Source organism: Pyxicephalus adspersus, chromosome 8 (assembly GCF_032062135.1).
Source record: "Pyxicephalus adspersus chromosome 8, UCB_Pads_2.0, whole genome shotgun sequence".
NCBI classification, from domain to species: domain Eukaryota; kingdom Metazoa; phylum Chordata; class Amphibia; order Anura; family Pyxicephalidae; genus Pyxicephalus; species Pyxicephalus adspersus.
Window position 1 is genome coordinate 2,329,244 of NC_092865.1, and position 13,711 is coordinate 2,342,954.

The following is a 13,711-nucleotide window of genomic DNA, read 5'->3' on the forward strand; positions in this document are numbered from 1 at the left end:
TCACTGTAGTACTAATCAAACACAATGCAATGTCATTACTAAAGAACTGCACAGATGCCAGATATATGTTGGGTAAAAGGAATGATCGAGGGTGATACTCGAATGGGTCCAGGCTATCACCATATATTCATTTATTTAAGAACTGGCCAATGGCATAAGAAGGAGATCCATGACGGTTCTCAGATGCTGCAAACCAATTGTGGATACAAAACCCAATTATAGATTACACTGATATAACGGGCCTGTTTTCTCAAAGATTGGAGAGGATAGACCCAGATACATAATGGGAAAATCCACTCCAGGTTGGCTGAATCACTCAGGTTCACCCATGATAGTCCATCTTCTCCAGACTTGGAGAGCTTTAATATTGATAACAATCACTGAGCCTGATTTATTGAAGCACTCCAGGGCTGGAGAGGATACACTTTCATCAGTAGCTGGGAGATCCAGCAAACCCGAAATGGATCTGGTGGTGGATTAAAAACATTTGCTACAAACAGCAAATGACTTTCATAAATCCATTCCAGGTTTGCTGGATCGCCCGGGTTCACTGATGAAAGTGTATCCTCTCTAGTCTTGGATTGCTTTAATAAATCAGGCTCGTTGCATCCATCGGAGGAAGCTCATGATAAGAACCAGCTATCGATTTGAAGAGGTGACTTCATGCGACTTTCCCCTTTAAGTGCACTGCAGTAATCTCCATATGTTCCTATTAAGGACAAATCACATTTTGCCTTTGCTGTTCCTTTCAAGTGAACGTGTTGTCACCATATCAACTCCCTCTAGACTTTCTAAATCATCAAACAAGGATTTTTCTTAATTTATTGTCTCCTATAAACAGAAAAGGATTATTGCAATTATCTTTTTATTTCTATTCCCAGCGCTGCACTTCCCGGGACTCTTTAATCCCTCTTTTTACACGGCACATCCCGCCTCATTATCCGCTATGTCCCCTGCCATTAGGGGCTGCGACTCCGGCAGCTGCAATAACGTCCTGAGATTGCTCAAATATGTCCTAAAAATTACTGCAGAGTTTAATCAGCTTGCAGGCTGCCCCCTACCCAGAATGCCTTGGTGCGGCCCAACCACAAAAATGGCAACTTTGACTTAATTAATGGCAATAGTATTCCAGCAAAACCTACAAATGTGCTTAAAGCAACATTATTGCTGGGTATATAAATGTCAGAAAGCTTGACCTGTACAAGAAGAGGGATCATTACACATTCCTAGATTGTAAGCTCTTCGGGGCAGGGTCTTCTCCTCCTCCTGTGTCATTGTTTGTATTCGTCTGTCACTTGTAACCCCTATTAAATGTAAAGCGCTGTGCAATATGTTGGCTCTATAAAAATCCTGTTCAATATTAATAAAAATAATAATCTGTCCTATTGTGGTTCTGTCCATGAGTTACAGCTGTCTGTTGGATGAATGAACCCTTCTTGGTGCCATGCTGTGCCTTCTGCGGACCCCTACATCGCTTCTATGTCTTGTACGGGGCTCTGCAGGAGGCAATGTTCTGTCTCTGCTTCCCAATTGTTCTTCTGCGTTGCCACCCTGCTACATGGACTGCAGACAGAGAAATGCAAGAGAAAAAAAGGCACACAACCAACTGATGTCATTCACTTAAGGTTTTCTTGGGTCAAAATTTGCACAAAGGCTTGTGCCAAATACAAATCCCCAATGTGATGCATGAATACTCCGGTCACGCATGACCAGGTAGGGGTAATTCCAGTACCATGTGATGATATTTTATACCATTGCAGTTTGTGTTATCCCAAACAATATCCATTCATGAAATGCTGGGAGACCCATGGAAGTTGCATTTGATGCTAATTGGGTAATTGTTTTTTTTTTGTAGGTAAGTAAGAACTTTCAGCCACTTTCATTCCCATTCCTAACACTGGTTAGTGAAGCTCCTTGCACATACGCAGACTCCTGATCTTAGTCAAGTTGATTTCATACTTTAGCATCTCACTTCAAAGTTCAAAACTTTTCAGAAGATGAGCTGTTATTGTATGTAAAGATGTAGGAAGAAAAAAAAAAGATCTTTGTGAAGGGACAAGTTATCCTTACTGAGATGATTTTCCCTGAGGCCAAATTGCATCCTGTACAAATTGTAGCACTTTGCTGTGATTGCACAGCTGCAGGACAAAACCCTCCGCTAATCGCATCTTTGGAGAGAAATTCAGAGAGCAAACCTGTCTGAGCAGCTCCTCCCAGCATCGAGGTGTAATTCTGCCGATGGGAGCAGATTAAATGTATGATTATGAACTGTAGTGATGACCAGCGCCATAGGAAATAAGAAAGTTTGCATGCATGCTCAATGGTGCAAAAGTTGCAATGTGCATATGAAGATTTGTCCTGACATGGAGAAAAAATGGACCCTTAGAGGTGAACAGCAACAATTCTGTTATTACAGCAAATTACAGGAAAAAGACTTTTGCTGCGGATGGGGAGGTTGGAAAAGTCCCATTAGGTGCTCTCTTCGCTCCTCCAACGACCTACTAATGACTTCCTCACTCAAAACCTCATCACACGCACGGCTCCAAAACTTTTCTAGAGCTGCCCCGACTCTCTGGAATGGTCTCCTCCTCCTATTCGGCTTGCTCCTACTTTCTGCTCATTTAAAACTCAACGCTTCCCCCTCACCTACCCGTCTTCTTCTGTCTCCTAAATCCTCACTACTTCCCACCATTCCATATCCTCCTCCTATTGTGTGATACTTCCCCCTCCTTCCTCTTTGATTGTAAGCTCTTCAGGACAGGGTCTGCCTGATATGTTGGTGCTATATAAATCCTATTTAATAAAAATATTTAAAAATAATTGGAATGGAAATGTGACTTGGGGGATACGGGAGGGAATAGAGTCTTCTAGGCCCTGTACCCGTCCCATCCCTTACTAATGAGAGGACATTCTGATACCTGTAGTTATACTTAAAGTTCAGCTTTAATTTCTTAGCCCAAGCTTTTATGCTTTTTCAAGTTTCGGTAGAATGCTTGTGCAGAAAAATGAATGCGAATAACATGTCCCGCTCAGAATGAGAAGGTTAAATGCACATTTTCTCCATCTGGCTCTTGTGTGCAGGTTTAGGTTTTGGAAGAAAATCCTAAAACTCCCCTTGGCAGAAAATTGCTGACTTCATCCACCTTGTAAAATCCCAGAATCCTCAAATGTAAACCTGGTTATGTAACTGCGCAGGAATCTGAAACCTCATCTCCATTCGGGGGCTAGAAAATACACTAAAGGTGCACTGCGCAATTAATCCAATACAGATGGTTACCCAAGAGCCTGCAGCTGCCACGCACATACAGGGTTATTCCGTCTGACCGAGCAAACATAACGACCCTTAAAGACCAATCAGATTTCACTTTACTGTGATAGCATTTCATATTGATTGCTATGGGTTACTGCACTTATTGATTAGAAATGGTTGATTTTGTATTTCCCTATTGTGTGACTTCAGTAGTGATAGACAATCCAACCAACGTCATTACAGATATTGTTTGGAACCACATACCAGCTGGGTGAGTACATCAGGCTTGCAGGGGGAGGGTCTAATTGATAACCTATTGGCTAGAAGAGGAAGGTACTTAGGATAGCTTAGGGTCTGTTGTTTTGTGATCCATCTTTTAACATGCGGATCTTCCCATGCATGTACTAACCCTAGATTTTTAATTACAAACGATTGACTTGGAAATGTGTAAATCCTTAAGTGGCACAAAAGTCACCGAACATTACAGCAGACCCTGGAGTACCCTGAACACCGATTAGAGACCTAACTGGGTTCATAGAGGTGAGGCAAAGCTTACGCTGAAAGCCAAACATAAAACCCAATCTAAAATAAATGGTCTGCACGTGTCCGGCAAGTGTGCGGCTTCACGGATTTTGATTCAACACACATAAAAAGACTTTTATTGTCAAAAGCGAGTAATCGCTAGATTGGGAAGAGAGGGGTGTCATCTCCTTCTAGCTCCAAATGAAATTCACAGAAGCCAATCTCCTATTGCAGAGAAGAGCTGAAAGCACACAAAAGACAAAGCTATGGTGACCCGGAGGAAAGGAGTGAAACAATCAGAGTGAATCAACTGAGAGACGGCTTAATGGGACCGCGGTCACCGTGACTGATAAACCGACATGACGCCCGCCAAGAGGAACGTGTACTCGGTGATGTTTTGCAGCTCTCTATCTGCTAGATGTCTAAGAAAAAAGATGGAATTAAAGGCCGTGTGATAAAGATGGCGAACAAAAGCCTCTGAGTGAAGCTGCCATGGCTGGTCACCTAAACACAAAGGAAATGAGCATCCTTGGGTGGCCCTGGGGTAACGCAGGGTGGTCACCTAGTGAAATGCACTGCAAATGGTATAATACAGTGGAGGAGACGTCCGGCGAGGTGCAGCACAGTGGCCATGCAACAGTAGGGTCCCAAAATCTCAGCCAGTACACAATTTGCGTGGAATTTGCATGATCTACTTCTGGAAATGTTTCTTTCCTGGATACTCTAGTTTCTTCTCACATTCTAAAACATATTGGAAGGTAATTGGCCTCTCCCCAAAATTAGCCCTAAACTAAATAAGAGCCACGGCTTTGACCCTATGAGGGACATATGACTTTTCCTGAAGGACAGTTACTAGTATGTCCAAGGACCTGCGCTGTGTGGTTCTCTTTAAAAATAAATAATTTAAATGTTTCCTACAGGTGACACATTGATGTCCACGTTTGGAATGAGCTGCCACTACATGAAAGACAAAAAAAAAGTCCCTGCACCATTTTTGGAACGCAGAATGACATTGCATAGCAATGGCATGGGTGCATTGACAGCTGCAGTACTCGTGCATTGTAATGCCATACCAAAAGGATAGCACCCTCAGGTCACTGCTAAAGTGACATTAATCAATGCACATTGCAACATAAGCTCACCGTGCATTATTACAGCACATAACCCTAATGCAAAAGATATCTGTGACAAGCATTTAGCATGTAAACCCGATGGTAAGCACTGGTAATCAGTGACTGCAAATCAATGCAGTGGGATCAATACTTCATTATTAGGATTTCTGCAAATGTAAAAAAAAAAACAGATTATCTGAGATGTCTCTTTACAGGGCAATGTTCCTGTTTGCAAGAATAAGTGTCAGTATTTGTTATCCATATTTATAAACGTGGCAATCAGCTGCAAAGACGGCCACCTTTCAGCATATTCACCACTTTTCTGTTTCTGCTGCTTTTACCAGCCTTTGTGTGCTATTTGACATCTGGCCGTCAGACCTGATCACCAAATTATAACCTTTTACAATTGATGGCAATCTTTATTAGTGGTGAACCTCATAGGAAATAGTGAAGAACAATTGTGTTTGTTATATCATCCCGCTTGCTGCTTTTGTAATAAAAGCCAATGAGCTGTGTACCTTATCCACAACCAACATTCTCAAGTGGTGCACAGTTACCCTATTCAAGTGAATGAAGCTTCTGATTGCCATATTAGAGGTATTACAGAAAGGTTATTCTCCATTTTTAGAAGCCTGACTGCCAGGCAATTAAACCTTTTCCCAATTTTATAACTATGGAATTATAAGAGTGGAAAACATGTCCATACATAGGGCCCCATCGGTGCATACACAGACTGCAGGAAGTCAGTCGACCTGGAATATTATGGCAATATTGGACACAATAGCAATGGTTACAGATGTTCCTAATCCTCGGCCGCACACACGCAGTATTTCCCAGACAGAACAAGTCGGTGCACAGCTCCTCTCAGATGCTGCCAGTTCCCCTTGTCCTAAGGAGACGAAAACTTGGTCCTTCTCCAGCTCAGGCACTCTCGATGAAGAGCCACTTGTTTGGCGCATTGTGGCGGCGACACCGCTAGTGCGACCAGGAAGGAGTGTTTAGCAGGTTTAATTCGTGTAAAAAGACAAAACAATACAAGGGAGAGATGCAGAGGAAAAACCTTGCAATAATGCTCTATAATTATGTTATTCAGGGTATTACAAGCCGCTCGCCGCTTCATTCCTGAGAACAAAGGCCGTACTCGGCGTGAGGAGCAGCGAGGAGAGGGGTTTAGTGAAAGAGATCAGGCCGAGGCTTACAGATAACGCCTCGCTGTTACAAATTCCACTCGGCGCACAAGATGGAATACAAAACGGGTCTTTGGTAGAGGGCAGGTGATGCCTGTTGCATAGGATGGGATATAATGGGGCACCTTGCTGGATATTGGGGCTGAGCGTTGGGGAATTTCATACACACGGTCCCTCCCATTGTGCACCTCCCTTGCTGCCAATAAACTGAGCTGCAGCCATTTTGTTTCTGGCCCACACACAGAGGGCATTTAGCTGCCTCATGCAGGTGTGGATCTCCTGTGTGTTATTGCACCAAACAAAGGATAAACCCCTATGGCTTCCAGCTCTATATTTACATGGCTGCAACTAGGAGAGCTTTAAAAGAGCACTCTGAGCCATGAACATGAAGATCATGGGGAGCAAATGGTGCAACTGGTCTGCTTACATTTTCTGGGCTCCTCCTCAAATTAACTGCTTCCAGGTAAAAAAAAAGTACCCGAAAAAAGATAGGTTGGGTACACACGTGCAATAATTGTTTTTCACAAATCTTTCATGAACGACAAAAGACTGAAAGATGCATGAAGGAGCTCTGTACATACAGCTCCATTCTGCTGTATAGAGAGGGGAGGGGGAGAACGTCAGAGCGGCACCCCGCTGTGCTCACTCCCCTTCATTTTCATTATGATCATTCGTCGGTAAGTGTTCGTGAACCCGCCAGGACGGATCCATGAATGACGAACGACAAGCACTGCACACACCAGATTCTCGTCCAATATCAGACCTGAGGCGAATATCGGATGAGAATCATCTGACGTGTGTATGTAGCCTTATGCTTACCTATGCCTTTGTAATAGTAATAATGTCTTTCCAGGAAGATTCCAGCAGACACAGAGCAAGCAAAATCTAAGGGGACACTCCAGTCAAGTGCAAGAGTCTTCTTGCAGAATTGCTCTGTGTTCCCCTGGAAGGACAGTGATAGTGATATCGTGACAGGTGGAAGATGTAAGACGTTGCAGGTGGAAAAGGTAAAGCAACTAATATTTTATTTTTTACTTGCTTTGTGATTTACAGAGGGAGATGGAGCTCAGACTGTGTAAGTAAACCTTCTATGGTCCAATTAGGTATTAGTATCAGAGGAATTATTAAATGGCAGGGGTCCAATGAAGCCATCGAGAAACAGCAAGATAACAGAAAAAGTTACAAATTTGCTTATTTGCTATAATTGCATTTATTCTTTAAGTGCAAACAAAACCACACTGCAGATTCATATTGCCTCCAAGCCCAACCACAGCCTTGGTAGTCGGGAGTTAAGCCTGCGGCCTTATGCCAGGCCAATGGAACACCAGATGAAGACGACCGACAGCAGCACTGTGAGCAACACTGAAAGTAGGATTTGTAACAACAGAAAACTTACTGTCCGCCTGTGTCAGGGTGATGGAGCAGCAGAGGAGCAGCGCCGGGATGATGAGCAGGGTCTGGCGAGGGTAAGGCACCATGTTGGAAAGCAGACTCCACTCCAGGTCTGGTGAGAAGTGATCAATACATCCAGCGTTTTATAGCGTCAGACTCACGCCTGCAAATGGAAAAAACAGCCAGGTGAGAAAATGACGGCAGGAATACCACAAGAGACTTGTTTGAAATCTAAGCACATAAAACACTGACTAAGAATTCAATAAACTCTGCAATCTGAGAAATTTGCAAATCCTTTGTTTTGGGAATCACTTTTGAATTCAACAAAATTTAACAATGAAAACCAGAAAATACAGCAAATGCAAACTGATCTGCAAACAGCTAAATATACAGAAAAAAAAAAATATATATATATACGGGAGATGTTCAGTCCTGAGGTTTACACAGCTCTGCCACAAGTTAAGTAACACAGACCTGGTCCTTTCACAAGAATATGATTGGACAATAAAAAGAAGCAGGGAACTGACCAGTTCTTCTTGCTGTCACTTTGCTCTTTTCTCCTATGACCCCTGCTTGCCCCTCTTTCAGTTGTACCCCAGCTGTAAAGGGGGTTTCAAGTGGCTGATTTCCAATTGAATGCAACATTTGTATTAATGAATGCAGAGCTGCATTATTTTGTGTTTTTTGCCTCAAATTTGACTTAATGTGAACTTGCAGGCAAAACTTTTTTTTTATCCCTTCCTCCCCCCAAACCTTGTCCCAAAAAAGTAAGCACCCAATTTTTCAGATTGCATATTGTAGATGTGCAGCCACCTTGGCCATCATTGGAAGAATTGGGGACACTATCGATATATCTGTAAGAGTCACTGAATAAAGGAGGGATCAGGAGAACCTAAAACATCAATATGTGACCTCCAAATAAACACAATGAGGCTGAAGTCCCCTCTTCCCCCCAGGCTAGAAGAAGCATATGTTGTACTGTCATCGACCCCACAATAAGTTCCCGGTTAGGAACAGAAGGAGAACATTATTCATGAGGAAGCCGCCATCCATTATTCATGGAGGAGACAAATCACTTATATGAGAACTTATCCCAAGCCGCAGAAACTCTGCACAGTCCTGGCAATGGCACAGCTGGGCAGGGGGGATCCTTGCGCGCAAATAAGTTCAAGGCAAACTCCGGTCATACAGAAAAATTAGCATTTCTGCTGCAGCTCAGCTCAGATATTTCTTGGTTTTGGCTTTAGATATTTGGAAGAAATATAATATTCTCCATTGGATTCCTCAGCGTCCCCGGTGACTGCGCAATGTGTGGAGCTGTAACAGGTGGCCATAAGACACACAGGCACTGTACCCAAAACAAAAAATACATTTCAGGATGGTGGCGAATAGCTAGAGGAAATTTCATTCCCAGATTCCAAGCTTGTGAAAATACAGCCAGTGTGTTCCAGCACCATGCTCTATCCCCAAAAATTCCGTGTCTACCCCGAAACCCAGTAAAAACCCTACAGGAGGTGGCTACAGGGTAATATATAAAAAGTGCAGATATGCTGACTTTAACATTTGCAGAGTTTCTTGGTCCACTCACTGATATCTCCTTTTTTACAGTTATCCCCCCATTCCAATGATCAACCACAGCAGTCAGACTATGTATATGTAGAAGCAATGGGAAGGGTCATGTAGCGGGTTCATAAAACTTCCCAACGTACACAGAACTGCAAAGTGAGGATGGAGCAAAGCACAATTGTTTGCATTACTCTGCTCATCCTGAACTTTTTATTGCAGGACACAATGAAACAATAAGTCTATTCTGATTCTTACTTTTCTTTATAGGAGTGAGCCTGGCACCAATAATGGGGATCATTCTGAGCACTCTGCACCTTCCTGGTGCCCGGAACACTGTTGTTCCACCTGTACCCAGCATACAGATATAATCACCCCACCATTCCGACCCAGCATGCAATAATTCCCCCTGTTCCTAGTATCTAGCATGGGTAGGGTCATGTAGCAATTCATAAAACACTCCGTAACCTACACAGAAGAAGATGCAGCAAAGCAAACTCCAAACTCATCCTGATCTTTTTCTTGCAGGACACAATGGACGTCCACCATATTCCCATCAGTTTCCTAAAACTCAGCAATACAGCCTGCAGTGCAGTCACCAGTGAAACCCACCAGCCAGGGGTCAAACATTCAGTGCCCCCCTCCCTGCGCCTAATGAGGCCTGGGAACGCCATGGCAGATGCAAGCTTTTCAATCTCTCCCTTGGCGCTGGCTCTCTAACCTGATTAACAGCTACTTTCCTGTGCCAAAAGCAACGCTGCGTGACATAAGTGGAGAAGTGATGGCAGCGTCCACAACGGCAAAGGCTGTTTTATAGCTTTAATCGCTGCAAAATGTCATTTTTTCCCCCCTTACAAAATATATACTGCAAGCTCTGGAAGGAAAAAAAAGTATTTTATATTATCCTGATCAGAACTATAATGAGTGACTGAGCTGTCCAGCAGAGTAAATTATCTGTCATACTGGACATAAATATTTCTACAACATTTGTCCATGAAATGGGGTTACATATTAAATGTTTTTCTGATATTTGGGATGGAGATATGACACCCTCAAACACGGGATGGCCTTCTCCTCAATATGATGCAGCAAAGGGAGTTGAACCAACTTTGGGCTTTCTCCAAGAAAGTTGAGATCTGCATATCAGAGGTCCTGGGGTTATCCAAAGAATTAAATAAAATCCTGCCATAAAAATTCCTTGTTTGGGTACTATATGCCTGGCTAATCAGGGGGGGTGATATATCCGTAACAGGCCCATGAAAATGACAAGGAAGATATTCAAAATGCATTGACAGCAACTATATTAACATTTCAGTTTGCATCAGATGAATGGGAATGTGGCTTCTAATTGGTAGCTATGGGTTACAGCGCTCGGCTCACCATCTCATTAAATAAGATAGGACAGCTCCATCCGGATGCTCCAGTAAACTGTGTGATCAGCATTCCAGCAACCGCAGGTAACATCAGAGAATGAAGCATCACATTAGCAGCATTCCGCCCACGCACAGATTACTGGCTGAGGTCTGGGCTGGAGACATACCGGAGCCTGGTTCTCTTAAATCCAACCATGGACTGGCACTCATCCCAGAGCTCTCTCCTGTCCCAACCTACTCAACGAGTATAAATCTTAAATCTATTCTGTGGGACAGAACTCAGGTGCTCGATAACATTAAGACATCGGATTCACATTCACTGGGTCAATACATCTTAGTCCTTGCACACAGTCATTGCACCTTGTATATAGTCCATGCATTCTACTCCCTGTCCTTGCACTCATTCCTGCACCCTCAGAATATTTCTGCAAGTCCTCAAACTGTGAATATGTTTACTAAAGATTCCTATGTGTTTCTAGGACAACATTATTAACAGAATCCATTGATATTTCAGTTTTGCATCATTTTTGCTGGAGGTTTGAACAACCTAACAATTTAGTGGAAAACGTATTATTGGTATTTATGTTACAAACAATACGAGAGGTCCCTGATATCATGAGAAGTTACCAACACATCAACACAGCCAGAATCTCTGAATAGCACAGGAATCCTTCAGGTGACTTGTAACTAGGAACATCCTAACATACAAATTGTTGATTTTTTTTAATACCTTTATGGATAAATGCATAGAAGCTTCAGGCCGCTAATGAAACTGTATAAACAGCAACTGATTGGGAAATCATTGGAAAATAATTTCCTAAAAACAGCTAAATTCCTGCATAGAATCTAGAAATGTCTTGGATTCATACAGATCCCAGTTGAACTCAACAACCCAGAGAAGGAAAATAACCCAATTCACCTTTTCCCCTCCAGACTGAAAACCAATTACTAATGGGGCTTCCCTGTCTGGCTCCAATGCAGCAAAATGTAATTACTCCGGTGAACCAAACCCAACCATCCAGTTCACAGCCAATCTCACATAAGGCGGCAGCACAAACCTTCATTTCAGACGTGACTTTGACATGAACTTTGGAGCGGCACCAACGTGGCACTTTTATGTCATCAAAAAAATAATATCTAAAAATAGTCAATAAAACCAACAACTTCCCCGTTATAATCTTTATGGTGCCTGCAGACACCAAAGACACCCAAACAGGGTGTCCAAGGACATGTATGAGTAATGTGCTAATAAAACATAATCAGCTCCAATTCCATGAGGTTTACCATGGACCATTCCCAGGGACGGCCTCAGGTGCAAAGAATTTACTTCCAGAAATATCGGAATACAAACCAGCCAACCTATAAATTAAATGCCGTGGAATGGGTCACAAGATCCCCACCAACAGAGATTGGTCATTATTCCGGCACAGGAGCTGATTACCTTTTTTTTCTACCTGAATTTCAAATCTCCAAAAGCCTTTGCTATGAACCACACAAATGATAATTTGGCATTGGTCCCATGAGTCCAAAATTTGAACCTCAGCCGGGACACCTTCTGCTTGGAGTTTGCATGTTCTCCTCCATGTGTGGGTTTAGTCTGGGCACTCATTTCTCCTACAAATATACAGGTAGGTTAACCTGCCTCCCCCCAACCTTAGGTTACGTACACACGAGTTTGTATGTAGGGCTGATATCGGACAAGAATCTGGCATGTGTACAACGCATGTTGTTCATGGATCCGTCCTGGCATTTTCCCAAACGATGAACGATCGTAATGAAAGTGAAGGGGGGAGAGCGCAGCAAGGTGCCGCTCCATCGTCCTCCCGTCTCCATAGAGCAGAGCGGTGATGTATGTACAGCGTTGGTTCATGCATCACGCAGTCTTTTGTCGTTGGAAAGGATCATGAAAGATCTAACGTGTGTATGTAGCCTTAGACTATATCAATATTGTGGAGGGGACATTAGATTGTGAGGGATACGTACTGAAACTATAATGCTGGTGCCTTATATACACATGATAATTATTCTTCTTCAGCATGGACATCATTCAGCAGAACTCTGTCTCCAACAGATAAATTTGGTTTCTACATAACCTAATCTGAGGAACTATTTAGGGAATCAGTAATGTACACCAAGATTAGCGATGGCCGCCTGAAGAGGTTCCGCAGGTTACCAACGCAGAGCCACAGGATATTAGAAGACAACTCTGCCATCATCCTCATTAGGTTATCCTCACAGGGCTATTAGAAGACTACTCACCCATCATCATAAATAAAAGGTTCCTGAACTACATATTTTTTTTTTTATACCATTTACCATGTGCTCCGCTATCTGGATACTTCACAGTATTTGCAGGACGATAGACTGGAGAACCCCCCACCTTCCCCAAGGGTTTGACAGAATTCCAATGAAATGAAAGCTGGACGATCTTTTTATAAACCGTGTTATACCCTGCAGATGTAATCCAGCACACGTGGAGCCCTCGCAGTATAAATGTATTTTCCTTACACCTGTGCGTTCTTACATCTGGAGCTGTTTTATAAGATGTGTGTTACATGTTTTACTCGGGGCCGCGTCATATGGGACAGATTTGGCAAACCATCAGCAACCAAATCATTACAAAACAGCTTCATCATCACTAATGGAAGTCATTGTGTCTCGGTCAGGACCCCAATAGCAGCTTAATGAGAGAATCTGAATGATATTGTATGATGGATTGCCTTGTGACACAGAGATTACTTTGGTAATATAGTTTACTTTGTCCCCCACCTCCTAGATTGTAAGCTCTTCGGGGCACGGTCCTCTCCTCCTCCTGTGTCACTGTCTGCATCTATGTGTTATTTGCAACCCCTATTTAATGTACAGCGCTGTGTAATATGTTGGCGCTATATAAATCCTGTTAATTATTATTATATAATAATAATATTAATAATACAACACCACAGCAGATGATAGCACTATGTGATTGCTATGTGATGATCATTTTTAATGTTTATATATTCGTATTATTATTTTAAATAAGGCTTTGGGAAAGCCCATATTAGACACCTAGACACCACAGTATTTAGATAGCGCAGACATATTACGCAGCAAAGTTCATAATCATGTCACTAGCTGTCCCTCAAAGGAGCTCACAATCTAATGTACCTACCATAGTCATATGTCATTATTACAGTCTAAGGACAATTTTAGGGGGAAGCCAATTAACTTAACTACATGTGGGAAGAAACCGGAGCACCCGAAGCAAATCCACGCAAACACTCCATGCAGATAGTGTCCTGGCCGGGATTCGAACCTGGGACCCAGCGCTGC

General features: G+C 42.8%; 1 protein-coding gene across 14 annotated transcripts in view; it reads right to left on the reverse strand.

Annotated features, from left to right (window-relative positions):
• PTPRF (protein tyrosine phosphatase receptor type F) overlaps positions 1 to 13,711 on the reverse strand; it is a 552,192-nt gene that overhangs the window by 135,878 nt on the left and 402,603 nt on the right. For all 14 annotated transcript variants that reach the window (XM_072419315.1, XM_072419313.1, XM_072419316.1 and 11 more), the window contains one exon: positions 7,468 to 7,626. In XM_072419315.1, coding sequence (XP_072275416.1) covers positions 7,468 to 7,549 — 82 coding nt within the window. In that variant the 5' untranslated portion in view covers positions 7,550 to 7,626. The remainder of the gene's footprint in view (positions 1 to 7,467; positions 7,627 to 13,711) is intronic.